Source organism: Schistocerca gregaria, chromosome 6 (assembly GCF_023897955.1).
Source record: "Schistocerca gregaria isolate iqSchGreg1 chromosome 6, iqSchGreg1.2, whole genome shotgun sequence".
NCBI lineage: Eukaryota > Metazoa > Arthropoda > Insecta > Orthoptera > Acrididae > Schistocerca > Schistocerca gregaria.
The window spans coordinates 499,300,163-499,327,798 of NC_064925.1; the positions used below are offsets into that span (position 1 = coordinate 499,300,163).

General features: G+C 44.4%; 2 protein-coding genes across 10 annotated transcripts in view; one reads left to right on the plus strand and one right to left on the minus strand.

Moving 5' to 3' along the window:
• The window catches only part of LOC126278050 (uncharacterized), a 420,814-nt gene extending 398,000 nt beyond the window's left edge, over positions 1-22,814 (minus strand). For 6 of the 8 annotated variants that reach the window (XM_049977849.1, XM_049977850.1, XM_049977847.1 and 3 more), the window contains exon 1: positions 22,589-22,664. The gene's annotated coding sequence lies outside the window, so the exon portion shown is untranslated. Of the gene's footprint in view, positions 1-22,588 lie in introns of all 8 variants that reach the window. The other 2 variants (XM_049977851.1, XM_049977854.1) reach the window with 2 other exon arrangements.
• Positions 1-27,636, plus strand: part of LOC126278051 (uncharacterized) — a 391,922-nt gene that overhangs the window by 100,155 nt on the left and 264,131 nt on the right. The window contains exon 1 of one of the 2 annotated variants that reach the window (XM_049977855.1): positions 22,784-22,929. The exons of the other annotated variant lie outside the window; for it this stretch is intronic. Within the exon in view, the coding sequence (XP_049833812.1) occupies positions 22,810-22,929 (120 nt within the window). The 5' untranslated portion in view covers positions 22,784-22,809. Of the gene's footprint in view, positions 1-22,783; positions 22,930-27,636 lie in introns of those variants that run through there. 2 annotated transcript variants of the gene reach the window in all.

The following is a 27,636-nucleotide window of genomic DNA, read 5'->3' on the forward strand; positions in this document are numbered from 1 at the left end:
ATACAGTTTCCCATACTACTAGCACGATGTACCGGAGCTCATATTTTTTCCGGTACAAGAGGAGGAATACCATACCCATACCGGTACGCGGTACCGGCGCGTACCGGTCTAACTAAAGCAGCGCCAAAAATAGATTCCGGCAGCAGTCGCTGAGCGCATGCACAGTGGAGATCACAAAACGAAGCGAAGGCTACAGCTGTCATTTAGGTCACAGGAGACAGAGCGCTGTTTTAGCTGGCGAAGTGTCCGCTCCCCGGTAGCTGAGTGGACAGCACGACAGAATGTCCATCTTAAAGGCCCGGGTTCGATTCCCGGCTGGGTCGGAGATTTTCTCCGTTCAGGGACTGGGTGTTGTTTTCCTAATCATCATCATTTCATCCCCATCGACGTGCAAGTCGCCGAAGTGGCGTCACATCGGAAGAGTTGCACCCGGCGAACGGTCTACCCGACGGGAGGCCCTAGTCACACGACATAACGTTATAGCTGCCGAAGTGTCGGGACAGATTAAACCTGTGCGCCGCAAGGAAACAAAGACCCGGAAACTTGCCTTTCACGGGCAGTACAGAGGGCTAGGTTCCGTGATGGAGTTCTCGTTCGGCAAACAGTATTTATCTGTCAGAACGCTGCATACCTGTAGTATGCCTAAATGGATGATGACAAAGGCGTAAATCTGAAATCGATGGGGATTCTACTTTCTAGCGTATTGGGGGCCAATGCGTGCATCGGAAGCAGCGTGTGGACGATGGAAAAGGAGATCAGGGAATACTCGGCCCTCTTGAGCCACTGAACGCCGGAACGTGAGCTGTAACCTTTTATAGTCCTTGCTTAATCTCTTTCCGAGAAGAGTACACGCTACTCTACAAACAGTTCCAAATACCCCACTATTCGTGTATAGACTGTTGGTAAGACTAGAAAGCCATAATCCTAGGAAACTCTCTGACGTTGAATCAGTGATTATTTTTATGGATATATGCTGTTTTTGTTGTTGCAGTTATTTTGGCTGTTTTGTTTTGATTAACGCTGTGTGGGGTCCTAGTCTGCCCGTCCCGAAAATCACCAAATCCGACAGACGGATTATCATTATCAGTGTCACTTGCCCTGACTCGTGAGACGCTGCGAACAGGTTTGGATTTAATCCGGGACAATGGCGGAAAGTCTCTCGTCCTGTTGGCGGCCAGATACTAACGGAGAAATTTTCCCTCAGGGCCAGTATTTTAACAGACTAACCCTGATTGGGCGCCACCACGTAAATGGGTGGTTACAAGTCTAATGATAGGTAGAGGCACGGGTGTCCAAAGTGTGTCTCATGAAACTGAATACATAGACCTTGATTAACGAATTATTTTCAACAGCTATAGTGAAACTTTTCAGATTCTAGAACTGAACTGAGGAGTAATTGTTCGTTAATGGATCGAATTGAAACGGAGAAATTAAAGTAGCGTAATTGAAAAGTAGTCCCCGACATTAATTACTAGAACACTTAATTTCTAATCAGTGTGGTGCAAAGAAAACAGTGCCAATTAAAACTGAAGTCTCTGAACTATTTGACGAGTCTGAGTATGTGCAGCAGTTGGGAGAACTAACGGACGGACAGCAGGAGACGCAGACGGAGGAGCCAAAATGGCCTGAAGTGTTTTTGGTCAACTTAGTGGAATTTATAAAACGAACATCCCAATGACTGTTGGACATACACTCCTAGCGCGAAAAAAAACTTAGTGTTTCTTAGTGGACGAAACAAAGATGGATGTTGGAAATTATCTGGGAAACAACGAAACTGACAATTTGCTCAGGCAACAGACTGGAGTGTAAGAAGTTCTTTTCTGTAATGAGAATGAAACGTAGTTGGGCAGGACATCTAGGCAGCGAAATGGATAGTAAATGCTGGATTTTAAGATGAACGAAAAGGCCGAGGCAACGATCTAATGAAGACGGATGGTTGGTTGAATGACGAAGCTTAGATTGAATCAATGATCAACATAGTTAAATTTTCCTAAGAAGGTATGTCAAATGGCTAATCATGTTGTAAATGCTGTCGAAGGCATAAAAGCAATATTTTCGTTCTACAAAAAATTAGAAAATGGTTGGTAGACACAACACTTACGTATTTATCACTCGTCTCTTCTCTGGAAACAATTCCTGATTTCTAAAGTGTTTTTGTTAGCTTATCACAAAATAAATTAAGACACTGACTGCTAGCAGTGACTTTTTTTTTATTAAAAACAAACCACCGCAGTTATGTTGACATCCGACCATAATCTTCGGAGTGCTTCACCTTTTTTTTACAGGCAATATTTGTTGGCATAGATATAGAACAGAACTTATCCCCGCTTGACTTCTGACCGCAGACTTTATCATTTGCAGCTTCCCTGAAGCCCACGATACATAAATTAATTTGCTTCGAAACTTCGTCCTAGTGGCGCGGTGATGACCTGATTTTCAATGTTAACTGTAATTAAATTTATGCATACTCTTGTACAGGTTCCGGAAAGTTCATCCGTTTCTTGTTGAAGTATTTCTGTTGTGGAAGTAATAAAACGATGTCATGAAGAAATCGACAGTGGTTCAGATCAGCACTGCTCGACCCACGGTACGGGCTGAGATGGAGGGCACATCAACCAGTATTTATTTTTCTCATTCCCTGTTCAACAAGCGGGAGTATCATTGTATTTTTAGCGCGGTGTTCGTAGCACGCCTAGTATGCTCGTCAAACTAATACGATACTTGATTCAGTTTGGAACATTGTTGGATTCTCTGTCTTGACCTTAATCCATTGACTCAGAGAACTTTTCCAAGGTTGCAGAAAATAGTTAATTTAAAAAAAAAATCTTCCACTTTGCACTTGTATCACTACAACATATCATACCTCTTCGGAAAGGAACAATAATAAAAATAATAATGATAATGATAATCATAGTGGTGGATTTGTGACGAGGTATAATAGAGGTCTAACACGGAATCGTGATGAAATAAGCATTTATTTACCAATTCATTCATTCGCGTATCACACTGAAATTATACCGGACTTTTCCTCTGCCGAATAATGTATACTTTGGTTGATTGTTTTGGGGGAAGAGACCAAACAGCGAGGTCATCGGTCTCATCGGATTAGGGAAGGATGGAGAAGGGAGTCGGCCGTGCCCTTTCAAAGGAATCATCCCGGCATTTGCTTGGAGCGATTTAGAGAAATCACGGAAAACCTAAATCAGGATGGTCGGACGCGGGATTAAACCGTCGTCCTTCCGAATGCGAGTTCTGTGTGCTAACCACTGCACCATCTCGCTCGGTAAATACTGTATACTTTGTATTGTTTTTGGCGTACCAGTAGAAAACACTTGTGATTCCGCTTCGTGGAATGGGCCGCGAATCCCCGATTTACAGCATACTGCTTTGCATCCCGCTTCATTTGGGTACTACTATGCAGTCGCCGAGAGAGGATCCCTGACAGATGGCACCGCAGTTTCGATTCTGAGGCACAGACTGCTCCAGGCGAAAACAATACTCATCTACAGAGCTACGACAAACATCGAGCCAAATTATCCTAGCCAAGCCTGCAGGCTGTGCTGTTGTATTCGGCCACGAACGGCACCCGTGCAATGTCTTCAATATGTTCCAAGTGTCATTCCTGGACAGAACAGTATTCTATGTAGATGTGAATGCATTACGTCGGAGATAAATGAATTAGAACAGTGGTTGGTGCACGTAAGGTTGGTGCTTCCTGGTTTGATGCGACCCGCTACGAATTCCTCTCGTTGTCAACGTGTTCCTCTCACTTGCTAGATATATTTCGATCTGTGTCTTCCTCTACAGTTTTTACCCACTATAGCTCCCTCCAGTACGATGGAGGTTATTTCGTGATGTCTTAACAGATGTCGTATCATCCTGCCTCTTCTTATTGTCAGTGTTTTCCAATGTTTCCTTGCTGATTCTGCAGAGAACCTCCTCATTCCTTACCGTATCAGTCGACTTTCTTCTGTAGCACCACGTCTCAACACTTCGATTCTCTTCTGTTCCAGTTTTCCAAGGGTCCATGTTTCATTACGATACAACTCTGTGCTCCAAACGTACATTCTAAGAAATTTCTTCCTCAACTTAAGGCCAATGTTCGATACCAGTGGACTTTTCTTGCTCAGAGTGCTCTTAATGCAAGAGATACTCTGCTTTTGATGTCGTCCTTGCCCAGTCCGTTATGGGTTATTTTGCTACCCAGGTAGCAGAATTGCTTAACTTCATCTACTTCGTGATTCCCAATTCTGATAAGTTTATCGGTCTTCTTATTTATGCGATTTCTCATTACTTTCGTCTTTTTAGATTTACTATCAGTCTATTTTCTGTGCCCATCAGACTGTTCATTCCATTAAACAGATCATGTACTTCTTCATTCTCACTGAGGATAGCAATGTCATCAGAGAATCCTTTATCCTGGAATTTTCATCCCATTCTTCAACCTTTCTTTTACTTCCGCCATTGCTCCTTCAATATACAGTGTTAACTGTGAGAACGAAACACCATATTCCTGTCTTGAACCCTTTTTTAATCCGACCACGTGATTCACGTCTCCCACCCTTATTATTGCCTGTTGATTCTTGTACATATCCATTGTGTATTAACCATCTTCCTCTACAGCTTATTCCTATGTTTCTCAGAATTTCGAACATTTTGCACCCCTTTCCGTTGTCGAACGTTTTATCCAAGCCATGGAATCCTATGAACGTGTCTTATTTTCTTCAGTCTTGCTTCCATTGTCAACCACAACTTCAAGATTACCTCTCTGGTGTCTTTACCTTTCCTAAATCCAAACTGATCGCCATCTAGCGCACCATCAATTTTCTTTTTCAATCTTTTGCATATTATTCTGGTCAGTAACTTGGATGCAAGCGCTGTCAAGCTGATTGTACGATAATTCTCGCATTTTTGTTGGGTCTTGCAGCTTCGGAATTGTGTGGGCGATGTTTTTACGAAAGTCAGATGGTATATCGCCGGACTCATACATGCTATACACCAACGTGAACAGTCGTTTTGTTGCCTCCTATCCCAGTTATGTTAGAAATTTCATTTTCGATATCTTCACATTTTTCCTGTAGCCATTTCGCCTTAGCTTCCCTGCACTTCCTGTTTATTTCATTTCTAAGTGACTTGTATTTCTGTATTGCTGAATGTACCTGAATATTTTTGTACTTCATTCTTTCATCGATCAACTGAAATATTTCTTGTGTTACGCACCGTTTCTTTGCAGTTACCTTCTTTGTTCCTAGGTTTTTCTCTCAGCTTCTGTGATTGCTCCTTTTAGAGATGTCCATTCGTCTTCAACTGAATGGCCCATCGAGCAATTCCTTATCGCAGTACCTGTGGCCTCAGAGAACTTCAAGCATCTCTATCCATTCCTTACTACTTCCGAATCCCATTTCTTTGCGCATTGATCTTTCCTGACTTATCTCTTAAACTTCAGCCTACTCTTCATCACTACTAAATTGTTATCTCAGTCTGTATGAACTCCTGGGTATGCCGTACAATCCAGTATGTGACTTAATCTCTGCTGACCGTGGTGTTATCTAACTGAAAATCTTCGTATCTCCCGCTCTTTTAAAAGTGTTCCACCTCCTCTTGCGATACTTGAACGAAGTATTAGCTGTTACTAGCTGAAATTTATTGTAGAACTCTATTAGTGTTTCTCCTCTCTCATTCCTTGTCCCAAGTCTATATTCTCCCATAACTCTTCCTTCTACTCCTTCAATTTCAACCGCGTTTCAGTTCCCCATGGCTACTGAATTTATCTCCCTTTACATACTAAATTACCCGTTAAATATCCTCAGATACTTTCTCTGTCTCTTCATCTCCTGCTTGCGACGTCGACATATATACCTGCGTTATTCTTCCCTAATGAAGGGAGACGAAATGTTTGGTTTTTCAAGAGGCACCAAATCGAAGATTTATACCGTATACAGGGAAAGCAGAAAAACACCATCCGCCAAGACAAACGCGGACGAAAGTGTATGGTGAATGATCGCGACAGACGGTCACTGAATATGAAACAGAGGTTGACAGCTGCAAACCTCATTGCGGAACTGAATGTAGCACTCGCGAACCCAGTCAGCACCAAAACAACATGAAGCGAACTCCATCAACAGTGAACTGCAGGGCAAGCTGGAATCCCAAAACCACTTAAAAGTGATGTAGACGCCCGTAACAGGACAACGTGATACTGAAGCCATAAACCCAGGGCCATGGAGCAATAGAAGAATGTCATTTATCCAAATACTATTTCCAAGATCTGGCCTAGTACGTGGCAGGCGTGAAACATGGCAAGGGCTATGTGATGATTTTGGCAGCCATATCATGGTATTCCACGGGTCCCATGGTTACTCTGCAAGGTCGCGTTACTGCCAAGGATTGTGTGATCAGTTTGGCTGATCAGGTCCTTCTCATGGTTGAAAGTTTTTACCCAATGGTGATACTGTGTTTCGAGATGACAAAGCCACTATTCACATAGCTCGCGTCATCCAAAACATGTTTCGTGAGCACAAGGACGAATTGTTGTGTTCCCCTGGACACGTCACCAGATGCCAGTGTTATTGAGCCTTTGTGGTCTACTTTGGAGAGAAGGGTGTATGATCGCTATCCACTTGCATCATCGGCCACTATTCTGCAAGAACAATGCTATATAATTCCCTTGAAAGGCACACAGGACCTGTATTTATCCATTCCGAGACGACTGGAAGCTGTTCTGAATGCCAATGGTTTTCCTATGCCGTGTTAGGCATGGTAATGCCAGGTATTCTGGTATTTCTGTATTTCTGTCCACCACCTATCCATCTGGATATGTAATAAAGGCTAGAGAGCAATAGTAGTGGAACAAGGGCGGCATCAGTGTTTTTTGTTATTACTGGGTTGCCTAAGCCCTCAGGGGCAAACCTATTGCTCTGCTTTGATTGACTGGTCATTAACCTATTGTTCTCCTTTGATTGACAGGTACTTAACCTATTGATCTGCTAAAAGGATCCTTCCTTTTGATTGTCAGATACTTAACCTATTGTCCCCCCACCCCCTCCCCCAACCCATCCTTCCACCCATCAGGAAACCTCCCCCCTTGCTACTACAAGTACACTTTCAGGCTGAGTTATTGGAAAAGCCCTTCTCACTCTTATCAGTTTGACTGACTACTTAATTAAATTGATCAATTAATTAACCTCTCCCCCTCTGGTAAACCCTTTCCCCGCCAACCCTTCCTCTCTCCAACAGTTGTAAACGGCAGGGACCGTCTGAATGGAGAGGGCTGTTCCAATGCAGGAATGTAGTTGACTTAACCGTGTAGTCCTCTTGACGACTGAATAGCGAACTAGTACTTAATATGTGTTGGACAGCTTTTGTGATCAAGTGGTAATTTGAGAAGATTAAATATGAACATGTTTACAATGGGACACTATTCCCTCCCACGTAAATTGTTCCATTGACTGCTTCTTCACATTTCACATCTTTATTTAGTCGACAGAAGATCGATTGTGGTGTGTGCATCTAGCAGGTGGAAAACATGTTTGCTGGTTCTCTAGATATGAGAAATACCTTATTTGACTTTGTAGGGGTGGTTTGGAATGTGCTACATCGCTGACATCAGTAATTGCGAGTGGAGATATGTTTGCTCTATTTTCTTTTTCGAGTTTCCACATAAATATCTTCGCAGACTTGATAAGTTTCTCAGTCGAACGTATAAAAACCATGCCGATTTTGCTCATAAAACTAAATGGAAGTGGACTTTGTCTATTTTCATGGAAAGAGGACATTTATTATGGTCGCGGATGTTTTTTATTAGTTTCTTTATTCTATGAGTCAAGTTGATGTTAATAATCCCTCATGGAACGGCAAGTGAGTTCTCTGTAATACTGTGGCTCTCGTCCAGTCCCTGCTGGAGCGTTAAACAAGTGTTTTCCACTCCAGAACAAGAGACGTTGGGGACCTGTCTAGATTGTACAGCGGTGCCTCCTAGCCATTAGGGACGGCTGCGCCAGTATACTTTAGACGACCAAGATGCGTTTGGGGAAAACTGCCCTTCTGTCATCTCAAACCATACGTGCTTTTTGTGTTGGCGAAGTGTGGTCATATCAAGGCAGGCGGCAGCCTGCATGAGCTGCGAGGTTGTTTGTGGAGTAGCTCCATCCTGTAGTTCGTGATTGTACAAGGAGGAAAACGCATGTTCAACTACAATCTTTTAGGACGACGATTTTCCCCAGTACATGTGTTCCTTTATGACCCGTTCAGTATGAGTGCTGTTTTTTTCGCGTCAATTTCGAAGTGTAATTATAACTGTGACAGCGTTTTTCCCATCAGCTGTGATAGCGTATATTGGCTTCGGTTAGCAGGGCTGTAGGGTGATTTTTAGTAGACATGTGGAGTGAACTCTGACGTCAAACAGCGATAGACGCTATATGTATGCAGGTAATACACTTTTCTTAAACTCTTCTATGTCCAACACTAGCATCTCCTTAGTTGAACGTATCTCCCACCAAAATGAATAAGGATTGCCCTCACACTAAAAGCGGGCCAGGAGGCGCGCGCCGCCACAGCTTATGGCGCGATGGTGCAGAGGCCTCTAGGGGTCTTCGACGTCCATGACGTCTGGCGCGGATTCAAATTCCGCGGCGCGCGGTACCAGAAAATAAAGTTCACTCCTTCCTCTCTCCAGCAGCCCAGAACAGGCTGATCCCTTTTCCGGCCAATTTTCCTCTCCCGACCGCCGGGAGGAGGGGGGTGGAGGGGGGGAGAACACATGACGTAATCATGATGCTGTGCTCCTATGGAATGAACTGCACGATCATGTGACCTATCGCGGCGACCTCTAACCTCTGGCGGTGAACTCGCGAACTAGGTCAGTTCTTTGGTCTGGTGGGTCGGCTGCAGTTGTTTCTTGGGTGTTGGGAGCTTGTACATAGGTTTTTGAAATGACAGACAATTCCAGCAGAGACGTATGTTTCCATGCGTTGTGTAACGCATCTTTAATGCAAAGTATTTATTTGCAGGACCGTATTCTTCCTCTTCATATGTTCAAGCATTAATGCTCTCTTCCATTCTTCATGCAGTGAGCCATAAATGCACTCCTCGGCTGAATGAGTGCCTGTAATGCAGCTATTAAAACTACTCCTGTCTGACAGCAACATATCGCAAATTGAACACCGACAACTCAACAAGCACACCATATCTCAGCCTCTTGTGGTGGTAACACCGAATTAAGCCACTAGTGCTGTAGATAGATAATAAATTTAAAGAAATTACAAGAAATTTAAAGAAATTATATTCGAATTAAATGACATGAAGAGCAGCCTGTAGTGGAGGCAACACCATACTATCTCTCCCTCAGCTGCAGGAGTAAGCTCTTACAGCAAAATTCCCGCCCACTTTTCAACAGGATGACGCGCCAGGACCCAATGGCGAACACAATTGAGAGCGATACTGCCTCTAATTGTTTAAATAAAGACTTATGTCCAGCACAGGCCGAGTCCTTTTCCCGCCAATTCTTAGAAAGACGTGCCAGTTGGGTGACTTAGGTTAGTGAAGGTAGCCCAAGCACCCTTTTTTCCTGCCGTTTTCTTAGATTATTAGAGGTAGCCCAGTTGACCTATCTCCCCCCTGGCAGGAATTTGAATTTTGGAGGGTCGTGGCACTTTCGCGCCAAAAGCCGCCCTCTTGGATGACGTCAGTGGGATGACGCCGGCCTTGTTCCACTACTGCCTGGGCCTGTCAACACAGACATTGTACTGTTGATGACTGGAAGCATGTTGACTGGTCGACAAGTCTCATTTCAAATTGTATCCGGCATATGGATGTGTACTGGTATGAGACAACCGCATGAATCCACAGACCCTGCATATCAGCAGGGTACTGTTCAAGCTGGTGGAGGCTCTGTAATTGTGTGGGGTGTGTGCTGTTGGAGTGATATGGGATCCCTGATATGTCCGGATACGACTCTGACTGGTGACACATACGTAAGCATCTTGTCTGACCATCTGCATCCATTCATGTTCGTTGTGCATTTCGACGGACTTGGGCACTTGCAGCAGGGTAATGCGACATCCCATACGTCCAGAATTGGTACAGAGTGGCTCCAGGAGCACACGTCTGAGATCTCTTCTGAGTTTAAGCACTTTCGCTGGCCACCAGACATGAACATCAATGAGCATATATGGGATGCCTTGCAACATGCTGTTCAGGAGAGATGTCCACCCCCTTGTACTCTTACGGGTTTATGGGCAACCCTGCAGGATTCATGGTGTCAGTTCCCTCCAGCACTTCCTCAGACATTAGTCGAGCCCATGCCAAGCCATGCTGCGGCACTTCTGCGTGCTCAAGGTGACCCTACACATTATTAGGCAGGTGTACCGGTACCATTGGCTCTTCAGTGTACAAAAGTGATGAAAACTACACAGTGCCAGGAATACGAATACTAAAGTGCTGCATCGAGGAGGATGTTAGTGTGACGTCATGATGACAATTTCGATAAAGCTTTCCCAATATTTTTATCGTGAAACGGCATCCCATTCACTGGTTATAGTGTTGTCTGTTTCACAGACAGCTCTCAGGTGTCGCGGTATGGAGTGAAACAAATGATCGATGAATCTCCTTTGATTAGCCGACGTAGATGGCATAAATGTTAACCATTCCTTAACGTTGGCTTGACGATGCAGACTTTGTGTACAGGATAAGTGTTGATGCTGTCCATGAAATGTTGTCGATGGTTTGCGCACAGTTTCCCAGTGTGGTAGTTCGAAAATGTGTCCTTGGAGAACACCAGTTGGCGACAGAATCTCATCAATATGATGATATGGGAGGTATGTGGTATACGATGCATGGCGTGTTTAGTAACCGCATCACTCAGTGTACCATCAGATCTTCCGAACTCTGTGGTGTTTCGACAATTAACTGTCGAGGGCAATACTGTAACGGATTTCTTTGTCCTACTGTATAGACAAAATCTGGAGTCTTTGCTGAACGCAATTCACAGCCAACCTATTTCCAACATGTCTTGACCAAGCAGCATCCCAGGAACTACCGACGTTGATGGACGAAGAAGCATGTCAGATTTGTTGTGAGTCAAGTTTGGTGTCACTGCAAAACTTGATTATAGAAATCCATGCCAGTTGTACGGTACGATACAAGATTTGATGAAAGCAAGAACAATTCCTTCAAAATGTAGCGCCTAATCTTCCATTCAGTCGACCAATCTTGGCGACAGTCATTGTTTGGACTCTGCTACTCACTGCAACTGCCATCTAGTGGCAGTTTCAAACTGGGTAGGTCAGACTGTCCAGTACAGTCTGCTCCCTGTCGGAAGAATTTGCAACCTATGTGCGGAAGTGGACCTCCCAGGTCCTTTGTGCGCGCAGGTAGGATTAGCCGTTGTAACGGCCGAGCAGGTAGCTGCGAGACCCCGTAGCGGACGGGCGTGTATGTCTCCCAGCTAAGCCAGGAGCCGCAGTTGGCGCGCTGCCTGTGCAAGTTGTAAAGTTTAATGTAATAAACAATTATACCAGACAACTTGTTCCGTCTAGTTATTGTGAGTGGAAATAAGGGGAGGGCAGTGAGTCCTTTCGCACTATACGCTCACACTCCAATGTGGCACCACGGGAGGAAGAGCCCGCGCACACAGTCATTATCAACAAGATACGCATTTCGAGGAATAGGCAGCTCAAGTCTTCCGGCCATCCAGAGTGTGGTGTTGCATGGTTTACCTACATCGACTGTGGAAAATGCCGGAATGGCATCTTTGGAAAGGACAAGGCCGTTTCCCTTCCTGAGTCCGAGCTTTTGTTCCATCTGTAATGACCTCATTGTCGATAGGACGTAAGACACTAATCTGTTTGCCTTTTTACTTCCAGTCAGCCTGGACAATCCCTCCAGGTCACTCCCAAAATGATCGCAAAGACCAGGCTAACTACGGCATGTACAGTGGCTTCAAATAATCATTCATGCCGCGTAATAACTTCTGCAATGGAAATATACTGTGCCGTGCACGTATGGATGTTAATGCATATATAGATGGACGTCTAGCGGTAGTGTCTTTTAGTGGTAATCGAAACTTCCTCGGTCCCGGGTTCTAAACCCGTCACTGCTTAAATTTTGAATAAAAATCATTAGCAATGGAGGCCGAAGGCTTCCAGCATAAGAAGTAACCATCATTCTGCCAATGGCCTTGTCAAAGGAGGAGGAGGAGCGGACAGAGGTTCACTGCACCGTCTTGCCCTTTGGGTGGGAAACAGTGGAAGAAACAGCAATAATCAACGGCATAAGTATGTAGAAGGCAAAGGAAAGCAGTTCATCAAAGAAACAATGTGTATCCACACAAAATGTGGCCAGTAATTGGAAAAGTGTCAGGATAATCTCTCCACTGACAAAAGATTCTGGCCTGGTCCCCCATTTAGATCTCCGGAAGGGCACTACCTAGGTGGGGATGACAATGAGAAAAAGATTGAACGGAAAGATAAGTCTACGAGTAGGAGCGTGGAATGTCAGAAGCTTGAACGTGGGTAGGGAAGCTAGAAAATCTGAAAAGGGAAATGCTAAGGCTCAATCCAGATATAGTGACGGTCAGTGGAGTGACATGGAAAGAAGACGAGGTTATCTAGCCGAATGAGTATAGGGTAATATCAGGCAATATCAACAGCAGTAGAAAGTGGTATAATGGGAGAAGGATTCGTTATGAATAAGAAGGGAGAGCACAGTGTGTTACTGTGACCAGTTAAGTGATAGGGTTGTTCTTATCAGAATCGAAAGCAAACCAACACTGACAACGATAGTTCAGGTATACATGCCATCGCAAGCTGAAGATGAAGAGGTAGAGAAACTATATGAAGATATTAAAGGGCTAATACATATGTAAAGGGAGATGAAAATATAGTACTCATGGAAAACTGGAATGCAGTTATAAGGGGGAGGAGTATGGGTTTGATACAAGGAATGAGAGAGGAGAAATAGTAATTGAGTTCTATAATAAATTTCAGCTAGGAATGGCGAATTCTCCATTCAGGAATCACATGAGGTGGAGGAATACTCGGAAAAGGCTGGAAGATACGGGAGAATTTCAATTAGATTACTTCAGGGTCAGGCACAGATTCCGAAATCAGATACTGGGTTGTGAGGCGTACCCAGGATCAGAGATAAACTCAAATTATAGTTTAGTAATGATGAAGAGTTGGTTGAAGTTAAGGAAACTAGTCAGGAAGAAACATTGCCCAAAGAAATGGGATACGGAGGTGCTAAGGAATGAAGATATCCGTGAAAAACGTAATTACGAGGAAGGAAACTGTGAAGAAACCATCGGTAACAGAAGATATTTAAGTAGGTCGACGAAAGAAGGAAGTACAAAAATGTTCTGGGAAATAAGTCACTTAGGAATGACATAAACAGGCAGTGCAGGGAAGCAAAGGCGAAATGGCTGCATGGAAAAGGTCACGAAATCGGAAAAGGAATGATTGTCAGGACTGGTTCAGCATATCGAAAAGTCAAAACAACCTTTGGTGAAATTAAAAGCGAGGGCTCTACGTTAAGATTGCAAGGATAACTTCACTATAATGCTGAGGGGAAAGAGCGGATAAGTGGAATGCAGTACGTTAAAGGCTTCTGTGAGGGGGAAGGTCTATCTTATGATATGATAGAAGAAATAGGAGTCGATATAGAAGTGATAGGCTTCTGTGAGGGAGAAGACTTGTCTTATGATATGACAGAAGAAGAAATAGGAGTCGATATAGAAGTGATAGGGGGTCCAGTATTAAGAGTAAGATTTTAAAACAGCTTTGGAAGACTTAAGAGCGAATGAAACAGAAGCTGTGTCCGAACATGCCTCACACTGACACTCACTCATCCAAGTGCTGGACAGGCTTAGCTTCGGTGATGTGACGGGAACTAGCGATACCACTGCAGCAAGACCGTTGGCCAATAAGACAGAAGGAATAGACCTTACTGGGGGAAGTGTCAACAAAACGACTATTCACTTTATTTTGCGGAATGTGCGAGACTGGCGAACAATTTGGCTTTAGGAAAGATAGTGGAGCCAGTTAAGCAGTTTTGACGTTGCGGTTGGTAATGGAAGCAAGACTGAAGAAAAATCGAGACACATTCATAGGATCTGTCGACCGTGAAAGGCGTTCAACAATGTGAAACGGCGCAAGATGTTCGAAATTCTGGGAAAAATAAGGAAAGTTATAGAGAAAGACGGGTAATATACGATACGTACGAGAGCCAAGGGGAAACGGCAAGTGTGGAAGACCAAGAACGAAGTCTTTCGCCTCTGTTGTTCAATCTATACATTGAAGAATGGAAATAAAAGAAAGATTTAAGAGTGGGATTAAAATTCAAAGTTAAAGGTTCTGCATAAGATTCTCTGATGGAATTGCTATCCTCAGTTAGAATGAAGAACTACAGTACCTGTTGAATGGAATGAATAGTCGAAACAGCACAGAATATGGATTGACAGTAAATCAAAGAGAGACGAAATTAATGAGAAACAGCATAAATGAGAAAACTGACAAGCCTAACATCAGAACTGGGTGACACGAAGCAGATGAAGTTGAGCAATTCTGCTACATAGGCAGTAAAATAACCCATGACGGTCGGGGCAAGGAGGGCATACAAAGCAGACTATCACGGGCAAAAAGGCCATTCCTGCCCAAGAGAAGTCTGCTGGTCTAATCTGAGCACTAAATTTATGAGAAAATACGTTTGGAGCACGCATTGTAGTGTATTGTGGTGGAACTTGGACTGTGGGAAATCGGAGACATGAGGCGTTTGAGATCTGTTGCTACAGAATAATATTGAAAATTAGGTTGACTGATAAGGTAAGGAATGAGGAATTTCTCTGTTGAATCGGCGAGGAAAGTAGTACATGGGAAAGACTGACAACCAGAAAGGACAGGATGATAGGACACCTGTTACGACATCAGGGATTCACTTCCACGGAACTAGAGGGAACTGTAGAGGAAGACAGAGATTGGACTGGATCCAGCAAATAACTGAGGACATAGGTTGCAAGTGTTACTCTTGAGAAGAAGAGGTTGGCATAGGAGTCAGGGTGCATCAAACCAGTCAGAAGGATGATAACTCAAAAGGTGGATGAAGTCTGCCCTTTTCTTCCAAAGTTTTCTTGTTGTTAGTGACATGGTGTGAGTCAGTTTCAACGAACTGATGCTGACATTGTAGAATAGTCACATCTGAGCCACTTGATTCGTGATACTTCCAAAAAAACGGAATGGTGTGCTGTATGCCATTGATATGATTGATGTGGCCCTTTACAAAGCACGCCTAACTGCTTGTAGAGCTTGATGTTTTTTCTCCATGGCGTAGTTCAGCCAGGAACCTGATGCCACGCGATATACACGAGGATCAACAATGGGTCAATACCAGGGGCCGCTCTTTGATAGAGCCATTATTGTAGTACAGAATACTTCGTATTGATGTATGATTTGCAGTACTTCATTGATATGGAATGGCCTTTATGTTGAACAACGAAGGCTGTAGTGTTGTTAGTTGTCAGTAACACAGGAAAGAACATTGTACAACTCGAGCGCCGATTGCTCGCTGTTTCATAGCGGATAGCAATGTATTGTGCCCACACGGGCATTTCACTGCCCGTTTGACCGTTCATTAAACATTGTGACAACTCTGAAATGGCACGTGACTACAAATAATTTTGACTTGAACTATAAACATTGTTTTCATTAAAATATCAATACAGCATGAGAGTTCAAGTTTGTTTCCAGCTCGGGTTGAGCACAGTTTCGCTGAGGTAACAGTGTACTTCCATATAAGAACATATTCTTTTGAAAAATTATCACACAGTTGCAACCAACGCTTGATTACTTCGCGAAGGATGTTGTGATGACTGTGTAAATGAAAAAAAATGAGTGGTTTGTGAGATAGTACAGATATTTAATTCAAGAAGAAACACTAAAGCACTCCCGAAGTACAATAATGAGGCAATTTTTCAGACAATTGGACAAATTTTTCTGTACCTTCCATGAAGGACAGAAAATAAAGAAAGAGCCATTTCTCACACCATCACATATCATTTGGTTGAAGGTGACACACTAACCTTGTAGGGCCGCCTCTTTAACGAACCAAACTCACTGTAACTGAAAGCCATTGTATCACAAGGTTCAAATGGCTCTGAGCACTATGGGATTTAACTTCTGAGGTCATCCGTCCGCTAGAACTTGGAACTACTTAAACCTAACCAACCTAAGGACATCAAACATCCATGCCCGGAGCAGGATTCGAACCTGCGACCGTAGCGGTCGCGGTTCCAGACTGTAGCGCCTAGAATCGCTCGGCCACCCCGGACGGCTCATCACAAGGCAATTAATCCAGTACCTCATGTCGGAAGGAAAACAATGTGTATTGTGTTGCGTTGGCAATGTGTGCCTTTGCATTATCATAAAGCAATATCAAAATGATGACTATTTGCCTGGACGCTTGCACTTGAATGGCTTTTTGAAGTTGTGTAATGTGTCGTAATTGTGGCGAGCGTTCATTGTACCCTAATAGGTATTTACTCCAACACCAGTCAGCTCGAGATATCGAAGAACATACTCATCACTGCATTACCAGCCACAGCTGATACTTCTTTCTGTGGATGACGACTACGGTTGCCAGGTTAAATAGACAAATTTACAGGACATTGCCTGAAGAAAGGATTTGCTGGGTGAACACAATAAAACACTTCATAAACATAACAAATATATTTATTCCTAGTTACAACTTTCAACAAATTTTTGTTACCTTTAATTTTAGTTGTTGCATGTTGCAAACTTCAAATTACAATAAATACAGAGTTCTGCTTTCACCATATTGACACTTTTGCGTTAGACCATAACGATTCATGTGGCTGAAGACTCTTTCGACGTAGGTATGGATGCGGAGAACCGTCATTATCCTTTTGATAATTTAGTGATATGCATGGAATTCTAACTCACACTTCCGAACACCGAACATTGGGCTGGTACAGAATAAGACGTTATTGCATAGGTTTTCATATTCTGATTTTAGGATTGTCTCAGTAATTACTAAACTTAACGCTCCCTTGGAACTCCGTGGCAGATTAAAACTATGTGCTGGACTGGGTCTCGAAACAAAGGAGTTTTTTCTTTAATGGGCGAGTGCTCACCAACTGAGCTTCACTTCTTCAGTACCTCGTCTCCTACATTCCAAACTTCACGGAAGTTCTCTTACGAAACTTGTAGCACTAGCATCCTGGAAGAAAGGATATTTCGGTGACATGGCTTAGCCAGAGCCCAGCGGATTGTTTCCAGAAAGAATTGTCACTCTGCAGCGGTATGAGCACTCATATGAAACTTCTTCGCAGATTACAACTGTGTGCCGTGATTAAAACTGTGTGCCGTGTTGGCGGAGAATATGCCCATGGAAGGCAGAGGTCCCTGGTTAGAGTCCTGATAGGGCCATAGTTTTAATCTGCTATGAAGTATTATATCAGTGCACACTCTACTGCAGAGTGCAGATCAATCCCGAAGACTGACTAAGCCGTATCTCTGCAGTATCCTTTCTATCAGAGTGACAGTTCTGAAAGTTTCACAGGAGAACATCTTTCAAGTTTGGAAGGTAGGAGATGAGGTACTGGCGGAAGTAAAGCTGTCAGGAAAGGTCGTGAGTTGTGTTCAGGTAGCTCAGTTGGTAGAGCACTTGCCTGTAAAAGTCAAAGGTACGAGTCTCGGTCTGGCTCACAGTTTTAGTCTGCAAGGAAGTTTCATATTAGCACACACTTCACTGCAGAGCGAAAATTCATTCTACACCTCCGTTATTCTCGTTTTTATTGGTTGTCGTACAGTAGTGCCTACGTGCCGAATGTTAACTGTCACCACTTCACAAAGGGTGGTCAGAAACAGTCTGAAATCTTGCAAGGACGTTGCAGAGTACGCTGTGCTGAGAAATAACTGTTAAGAGAGAAACTCTGTACGTTGCGCCATTTCTGATTTAATAAGCTATGAAGTTAGCCAACCAGGCTGTTACGTACACAAATTCAAGCGGCCTGCCAGAAACAACGTCGCCAAATGTGTTCTTAGTTTGGTTTCCTGAAACTGAACAAGATAGCGATACAAAAATTGGACATGGGACGGGGGCATGATCGAATCTGAGACAGCGGCTGAGTTGTCTCCTGTGCTATTATCTACACTATGAGAACAACTGACACTCAATGCATCTGGCGGGTCGCTTGAATTTGTATGCACAACTGCCTGATTGGTTAATTTCAATGGTAATTAACTGGGAAACGGCGCAACTTATCGAACTTCTTTCTTAACAATTTTTTCTCAACAAAGCCTGCCCTCCAAAACGCTTAAACGCTTCTCAGACTGTTTCTGACCACACTGTACACACGTTCACCAACCAAAAAATTTGGCACCTAGAAGGAGAAGAAGGATTAAATGAAACTACGCACATTGACAAGTTAATGTTTTATTTAATTGATTACATAATCAGGTTAAATGAAAAATAAAATCAACAATACAAACACACTGAATATCCTTTGTCAGTTGGATTTTGCTTCGGTCTCGGCCTTGAGACCTGCACCGATTCCGTTGGAGGCAGGGTCAATCAGCCTTTGCATCCAGTCTAGAAATACGTAGATCCACAAGTGCTGTAAGTGGCACTCGACACCTTGCACGTTGCTGTTCGGATGGAGGTGACGTCCAAGCTGATCCCCCACACATTCTATCGGGGACAGACTGGGGAATCTGTCTGCCCAATGAAGTACCTCAACACCTTCCAAGCAGTTCAAAGTGACACGTGCCATGTGTGGACGAGCGTTGTTCTGTTGAGAAATGGTACCAGAATACTGTCATTAGGACGCAGGATGTCTATTGTGCACCTCTGTGTCGTCGGTGTTCCCATTATCACCATCAGAGAGGCTCTGAAGTCTTACCCAATGGCTCCCCACATCACAACGCCAAGGGTAAAATCAGTATCTCCTTCTAGAACGTTGGCATAATGTGTCCTCTTCACACTGTGCCGCCATACTTGCAAACGACAGTCACCCATGGTTTCATTACTGACAATTGTGTGGCGCCACTTACCAGATGTCCATGGTTTCCAAGTACACACTACTCCAAAGGCAGTCATCTATGTTGTGACGTAGCTATGCAGGGACAGAGATTCTGTAGCCTGGCTTCTGCTGATCTTCGACCATTGGTAGATGTCACGGGTCGTTGTAGCGCGTGCATCATTCTTGTACATATGACAAGTACAGCTATGAAGAAGTTAAGTTGTGAAAACGTTATGTTCGTCGATCCTCCCTTGCTAAGTGCAAATGTGGTCGACCATAACTTCGTCCAAGCTTGTGATATGCCTCATGTTTCCAATTGGTTTAAAATTGACGCAATGTCGTACTAGAACGCCCCACAAGCTCGGATATTGCCGAACCTTCTAGCCACATGATGAACCAAAATGACGCTCCTTTCAAACTCTTTCAACTGCTGATATAGGTGTCTCATGCGAATACGGGACATTCTCTGCGGCCCTTCGCAGTGCTCGTTAACCATCTGACGCAGTGCACTCTTTGTCCGCCCTCTCAGCCCAATAACATGGTTATATCGTGACAACACTAATCCACTCTGGTAACCAACCAGCAATCGTTGCATCTCTAAGCCTAATATCCGCTGATAGTGTGTACTGGTACAAACTGCACTTACATTAGACGTTTCCTTTTAGTTTATCACCTCTTGTCTGTTGATATAATAAAAGCAGAGCGCTGAAACTTTTACAGTGGATTTAGCTTTGTCTTTATGAAGATGCTTGAATAATGTTTCGCTGCGAACTGATGGTTTGCGTTATTTACTTTTGGTTTATGACTAGGCGAAATACTTACCAGGATTATTATTAACTTCTTTTAGATTTTCCACAAACGCTCTAAGAGAGAATTACATGCACAGGACATAAACTGAAATTTGTAACATCATAGAAAATAATCATCGTTATTGATAAGTGCTCTATGCCAAAAAATTAGATAATTATAGTCAAAAAGAAAGCAGTGTCAGTCATAATAGCCTATTTCTGAAGGACCAAGTAAAATGTTCATTCACTTCAGATATTTGTTGTATATGAAAGCATAATTTCTCGTCCGGAAACGGAATGAGCGTCTGGAAATTTGGTAAATTTGAGGCTTACTGGTTTCGTCAGGCATATAAACATGTGTATCTTGGGGCTAACTTTCAGCAACAAAATCTATCTTCCAGATTTCCATCCCCAGTTGTAAATTCTTTTGTGTCACTTACTGCTTCTATGACCTTTGAAAATTATTTCTTAATTTGAAAAATGACAAGTTTTGCTGTAGTTAAAAACCCACGTTAAATGTACATAAGACAGTTCAAAGGTACGAGGAAAACAACATGAGTTAATAAACCATTGCCGTGTTCAAACTAATCTATGATTTGAGGACAGCTGGCTACAGTAAAAACGTTTCCTTTTACTAGTGATTTTTTGTTATCAGATTTCGAATCAAAATATCGAGCTACGGACATGTGGTGAAGCGCTTCATGAAGAGCAGTGTTTTGAAAAGGAGTGGCACCGCCAAAAGATCCACTGCGAGGGAAGATCCTTGACTTTAGTGACAGTGTTGTAAATGCTGCTTACAGTAGAACGGTCAATGGCTAACTACACGACTCAAGAACGAGTGAACGACCATCTACACTGTGGAACTGGGTACCAGAACTGGTTTTTTAGCCACGCAGTAGGCATGCAGCCTGAAGAGTTTGTGTACCTCCTGTTGTATTTCCTACCTAGGACCAAGCTAGTTTACTCATTTGTTTTCGTCATGTAATTTCGGCGTAAGAGCCCTATTGAACTGTGGTGTGACAGCCAAAATAATAGAGGTCAACGACGTAGAGAGCAGCATCATGGGCTACAACATTTAAGCTGAAATTACGTGACTAATGAATGAGAAAATGGGCTTCGACAGGTCCCAGATGTGTCCGATTGGCCTGGTTAGCCAGTTGCAGGTAAGGTAAAAGCTTCAGTCTGGAATGTTGGGTTGAACACCTTATCGCTCTACTGTACTGCATACTGCTTGAGTAAATCCCTGATAGCTGGTACTGCAGTCGAACAACGAAGATCCAAAGGCTGCCCCATTAATGACTGATGTCCACATTATCCTAGAACTGAGGCAATACTGAGGCTTTGCCATAGAAATCGTGTTTCATGATTATTTATGGCAGATTCGCCAAGCAGCCAAGCCCACCTTTAATTGTGCAGGATCTTCCCTCACCATACAAGCAAGAGAAGCCGTTTATGACTGTTTTCCAGAGGCGAAAGAAGCGATAAGTGACATAAAATATCGTGGGAATCGAAACCTTGACCTACAAATTCGTAGACTTGACGCCTAACCAGAGACATGAAAGAGTAAGTTCAAAAGACGCCATTACGAGAGAGGACACTTTTGTAATTGGAGCTGAGCTGCAGTTCATTGAAATTATAGTTAATGACAAATTAGTTCCACAGTTCACGAAATGATCTCCACGTGAGAAATGTGGCGTATTAAACTGGAGAGTAGAAGAGATTACGATTACAGATGACATTACTGGCTCAAGCCATGCCAAATCTGTAGTGTATTTTGAGGAAGCACGCTGATCACTGAGTTCAGTGCTGCGTGGCTCCAAACCCCGTGGAAGTCTGTGCGACTTGAGACCATTTTGGCGGCTTGCTTCTCAGTTTGGATACTTATTTTCACCAAGTAGCTCTCGTCTGGTCTTACTAGCCTGAGTGGACGCCGAGCCAGACCTCAGAACAAATCCGAGGTTTCCTCCGACAATCTAACTATTGAACCTCTGCGTTTGCAGCCAGTCATGCTAAGAACCTAGACCACTGAGGCTTTAATCAGTGAGTGGCTACTAAGTTTCCCACAATTGTGTCTTCGAATAAAAAGTTTTCTGTTAATTAGCCGCGTCAGATCCGGATCTAGTCCCAAGCCTCCGATGATAACGTCCAGCACCGTCGTCAGGGGCTTAGCGAGGATTCCACATCAGTGCCCTAAGGATGGTACCCGACTGGATAGCTTACGCCATCATGTATTGAAGGTGATACTGAATGTGAGGTGGCACCTTCTGCGTCCAGAGACTACTATTTACATCGCTGTCCAGTGCCACCACTGGGTGGATAAACTGTGCGAAGCTCACGGAGAAATCAGATTTTATGTGATGTAAGCTAGCCAGCCGTAGTCTTATGAGCACAAACGTTGGAACCTCGCAAGCTCCACAACATCCAGGCTAAGTCCCTGAAGACGACGATGGACTATTGTCGAGAACGTCGGAGAAATTGGAGTTCGTACAGAAGTTTATCGAAAGTACTCCTTCCCACATACCATTCGTGAATGGAACGGGGAGGGGAGGAGGGGGGGGGGGGGGGAGAAGATAAATGATACTAGAAGTTCCCTCGCAAAAGACCTCGAGGGATCTTGCAGAGTACAGATGTCCGTATCATAGAAAGCTTGGGGTTTTATCCGGATCAGTAAGTGTCAGAAGAGCGGATGCGCCATGACGTGAACTGTGTACTGCGGCTGAAGGCAGGCCGTGTTCGCAGGGCGGCGGGCTCCCGGCAGGAGCGCCAGTACCTGTGTCGGGAGGCGCGCAGCGAGCTCAGCTGCGGCGTGCGACGGCCGGGCCCCCCTGGCGTCCGCCGACTACTGACGGCAGAGCCGGGGCCCGCGCTTGCAGGCGCCGCCCCTCTGCCAGGGCCGCGGCGGCGTCTGCGCATGCGCGGGCGCCGCCGCGAGCGCGGGTCGATGGGCAGCGCTCCGGCCCCCGGCCGCCGCCCACGCCTCGGCGCTGGTCGATGGTGCTGCGCGACGTGGCTGCGCGCCGCAGCGCGCGCGCCGCCGGCGCCGGCGCGCCCCCGCCCCCGCCCCCGCCCCCAGCCGCGCCGCCGACCCCGCCTGGTGGTGCGATCTGTGAGGTGAGCAGCGCGCGCGCGCGCTCAGCATCTGTCCCCGGCCGGGTCTCCCGGGATGGGCGGCTCCTCCGGCCTTGACCCGACGCGTGCCTAGGAGATCTGGGGCGGCGCTATTGATCCATTTGCCACGTGTCGTGCCAGGTGTTCATCTAGACTGCTCTGCCACTTTCTGCCGGACGGACAAAGAAACTCGGCTACGCAGTAGGGACTCACTTTTCCTAACCGCTGTTACCGGTTTTCGCGTCATCTGTGCAAGTTGTCTCGAGCTTCCTTTACGACCTCTGTACGACCACAAGTAGGCTCTTCAGGGATGGCACTATCTTCTCCTCTCAGCACCTCTTACAAAGGAACCTCCCCATCGCACCCCCCTCAGATTTAGTTGTAAGTTGTCACAGTGGATAGGCCTTGAAAAACTGAACACAGATCAATCGAGAAAACAGGAAGAAGCTGTGTGGAACTATGAAAAAATAGGCAAAATATACAAACTGAGTAGCCCGTGCGCAAGATAGGCAATATCAAGGATACTGGGGGCTCAGGACCGCAATGGTTAGCATGAGCAGCTGCGACACGAGAGGTCCATGGTTCAAGTCTTCCCTCGAGTGAAAAGTTTACTCTTTATTTTCACAAAGTTATGATCTGTCCGTAGAAATACTGGAACACGTGAGGCAATACTGACCTTACGACTTATCTTAGAAGAAAGATTAAGGAAAGGCAAACCTACGTTTCTAGCATTTGTAGACTTAGAGAAAGCTTTTGACAATGTTGACTGGAACACTCTCTTTCAAATTCTGAAGATGGCAGGGGTAAAATACAGGGAGCGAAAGGCTATTTACAATTTGTACAGAAACCAGATGGCAGTTATACGAGTCGAGGGGCATGAAAGGGAAGCAGTGTTTGGGAAGGGAGTGAGACAGGGTTGTAGCCTCTCCCCGATGTTATTCAATCTGTATATTGAGCAAGCAGTAAAGGAAACAAAAGAAAAATTTGGAGTAGGTATTAAAATCCATGGGGAAGAAATAAAGACTTGGAGGTTCGCCGATGACATTGTAATTCAGTCAAAGACAGCAAAGGACTTGGAAGAGCAGTTGAATGGAATGGACAGTGTCTTGAGAGGAGTATATCAGATGAACATCAACAAAAGCAAAACGAGGATAATGGAATGTAGTCGAATTAAGTCGGGTGATGCTGAGGGAATTAGATTAGGAAATGAGACACTTGAAGTAGTAAAGGAGTTTTTTATTTGGAGAGCAAAATAACTGATGATGGTCGAAGTAGAGAGGATATAAAATGTAGACTGGCAATGGCAAGGAAAGCGTTTCTGAAGAAGAAAAAATTATTAACATCTAGTATAGATTTAAGTGTCAGGAAGTCGTTTCTGAAAGTAGTTGTATGGAGTGTAGCCATGTACGGAAGTGAAACATGGACAATAAATAGTTTGGACAAGAAGAGAATAGAAGCTTTCGGAATGTGGTGCTACAGAAGAATGCTGAAGATTAGATGGGTAGATCACATAACTAACGAGGAGACATTGAATAGGATTGGGAAGAAGAGAAGTTTGTGGCACAACTTGACGAGAAGAAGGAATCGCTTGGCAGGACATGTTCTGAGGCATCAAGGGATCACCAATTTAGTACTGGAGGGCAGCGTGGAGAGTAAAAATCGTAGAGGGAGACCAAGAGATGAATACACTAAGCAGATTCAGAAGGGTGTAGGTTGCAGTAGGTACTGGGAGATGAAGCAGCTTGCACAGGATAGAGCAGCATGGAGAGCTGCATCAAACCAGTCTCAGGACTGAAGACCACAACAACAAAACATGATCTGTCCGTTTGTTCATTGACGTCACTGTTCACTGTAATAAGTTTAGTGTCTGTGTTTTACGACCGCACCGCAAAACCGTGCGATTAGCAGACGAGAGGACGTGCCTCTCCAATGGGAACCGAAAACATTTGATCGCAAGGTCATAGGTCAACCGATTCCTCCAAAGGAAAACACATCTAATATAATGTATACGACACTGGTGGCGGCATGTGTGTCACATGATAGGAATATGTTGTCGACCCACCTAACTTGTACACTTGGCGAATGCGTAAAAAGATTCTTCTACCTTGCCCGATTTAAGTTTTCTTTTGGATGTGATAATCACTCCTAAAAAAGTGATGAAAACATAAGTTTGTCACAAACTGAAAATAAAAAATAAAACTTTTTACTCGAGGGAAGTCTCGAACCAAGGACTTCCTGTTTCGCAGCTGTTCACGCTAAGCACGGGACAAGGCGCTCCTAAACTAACTCTGTCCCTGATATTGCTTATATTGCTCATGGACTACTCAGTTTGTATATTTTGCTTATTTTTTTAGTTCCACACAATTTCTTCCTGTTTTCTCGATCGATATGTGTTCAGTTTTTCAAGGCCTATCCACTATGCCAACTTATAACCAAATTTGAGGGGTGTGTGATGGGGAGGTTTCCATGTTAGTACTTTTTTTGGTTCCGTACCTCAGTCGGTAAAAACGGAGCCCTTAAAGGACCACTTAGTTGTCCCTCTGTCTGTTAAAACCACTTTTTCTCAGAAGGGAACTCCCCATCGCACTCCCCTCGGATTTAGTGGTAACATGGCCCGGCGGACAGTCCGTTAGAAACTGAAGACAGAGCAAGCGTAAAAGCAGGAAGAAATGTGAAAAAAAGAAGCAAATTAGAAACACCGAACTTTCCAAACTTAAGATGAGCAACATCGAGCGCATGTGAGTAGGCATGGCGTTGTGGTCATGTGGTTGTGATGTTGGACTCCGAAAAGGGAGATCCCTGTTCAAATCTCCCTCGTACCCCCTTTTTCTTCACAAAATTATGAACTGTCCGTCAAATTATTGCCGTATCTGTTCGCTGTACTCCACTTTGTGTCTATGTCGCGGCGTAACGTCCGTTTGGAACAGCGAGGTGTAACAAATGGACCTCAATACGTAGTACCTCCTATTTGTTCTACATAACTACCACTTGTCATGACTCTTACACCCTGTTATTTGTTGTTTTCGTTTGTGTGAGAGTTCTGTGCGGTATCTCGCCTGCACTCACTACTTATCACATTTACTTGCGACGTTAGTATAATCATACAGCATAACTCAGATTGTACCACCAAGAATGTCAATTACCAGACTACAGAATGAGAATACAGACGTCACTGACCGAAAGGAAAGTTCATAATTTTGTGGGAAAAAATGGGGCACGAGGGTGATTGGAACACACATCTCGTGCTTTGTAGTCAAGCGCTGTGACCCCAGAACCACGACGGTGTGGTTCTTGCTAATCCGCCGTAGGTTGCACATGTTGAACTTGGACCGTTCAATGTTTGTATTTTGCTTGTTTTTTCACAGTTCGGTACACCTTCTTGTTTTCGTGCTTGATCTGTATTCAGTTTTTGACGGACTGCACACTGGGCCATTTCACCACTTATTCTGAGAGGGGTGTCAGGAGAGATTAGATGTCTCACGTTGAAATATACTAAGTGTTTCACTATTTCTATTACGAGCTTCCAGGGGTCGTAGAGGGAACTTGATAAAGAATGATAACGAAATAATGCACGGAAATGTACCATTTTCTTCCAAAATTAATATGAAAATTAAATATCAGATCTCTCGCTTGTCGGTACGCACCCAGCAGAGACAATAAGCTCTGACCGGTGTGTTCTACAGAAGCCCATAGAATGTGCATTGTTCGGAGTACCCGACTGCTGCGCGGTGGGGGACGTCCTCTTTCAAAGTAGTGTGTGGGGCGCGCCCGCGCTCCAGTCAGCGCTCATAGTTGCGAACGCCCTAGTTTCTCGTAGCAGTTTTTGTACCCGGTGAGAATGGAATATGATGTCGTAACTCCAATAATGATAGGCAACGGAGCCCTCTCTTCGCGGTTTTGTGCTTACTGTGAACCACATACTGATTTGATCCTCAAACTTATTTTATATTGAAGCGCCAAAGAAACCGGTATGCGCATGCGTATTCAAATACAGAGACATGTAAACAGGCAGGATAAGGCGCTGCAACGCCTGCGTAAGACAAGTGCCTCCTGCAGTCGTTAGATGGGTTACTGCTGCTGCAGTGACAGGTTATCAAGATTTAAGTGAGTTTAAACGTGGTGTTACAGTCGGCGCAAGAGCGATGGAGCACAGCATCTCCGAGGTAACGATGAGGTGGTGATTTTCCCGTACGACCATTTCACGAGTGTACCGTGAATATCAGGAATCCAGTAAAACATCAAATCTCCGACATCACTGCGGCCGGAAAAAAGATCCTGCAAGAATGAGACCAACGACGACTGAAGAGAATAGTTCAACGTGACGGAAGTGCAACCCTTCCGGAAATTGCTGCAGATTTCAATGCGGTGCCGTCAACAAATGTCAATGTGGGAACCATGCAACGAAACATCGACATGGGCTTTAGAAGCCGAAGGCCCCTTCGTGTACCCTTGATGACTGCACGACACGAAGCTTTACGCCTCGCCTGGACCCATAAACACAGCCATTGAACAGTTGTTGAGTGGAAACATGTTGCCTGGTTGGACGAGTCTCGTTTAAACTTGTATCGAGCGGATGGACGTGTACGAGTATGGAGACAACCTCAAGAATCCATAGACCCTGCATGTCAACAGAGGACTCTTCAAGCTGGTGGAGGCTCTGTAATGGTGCGGGGCGTGTACAGTTGGAGTGATGTAGGACCCCTGTTACGT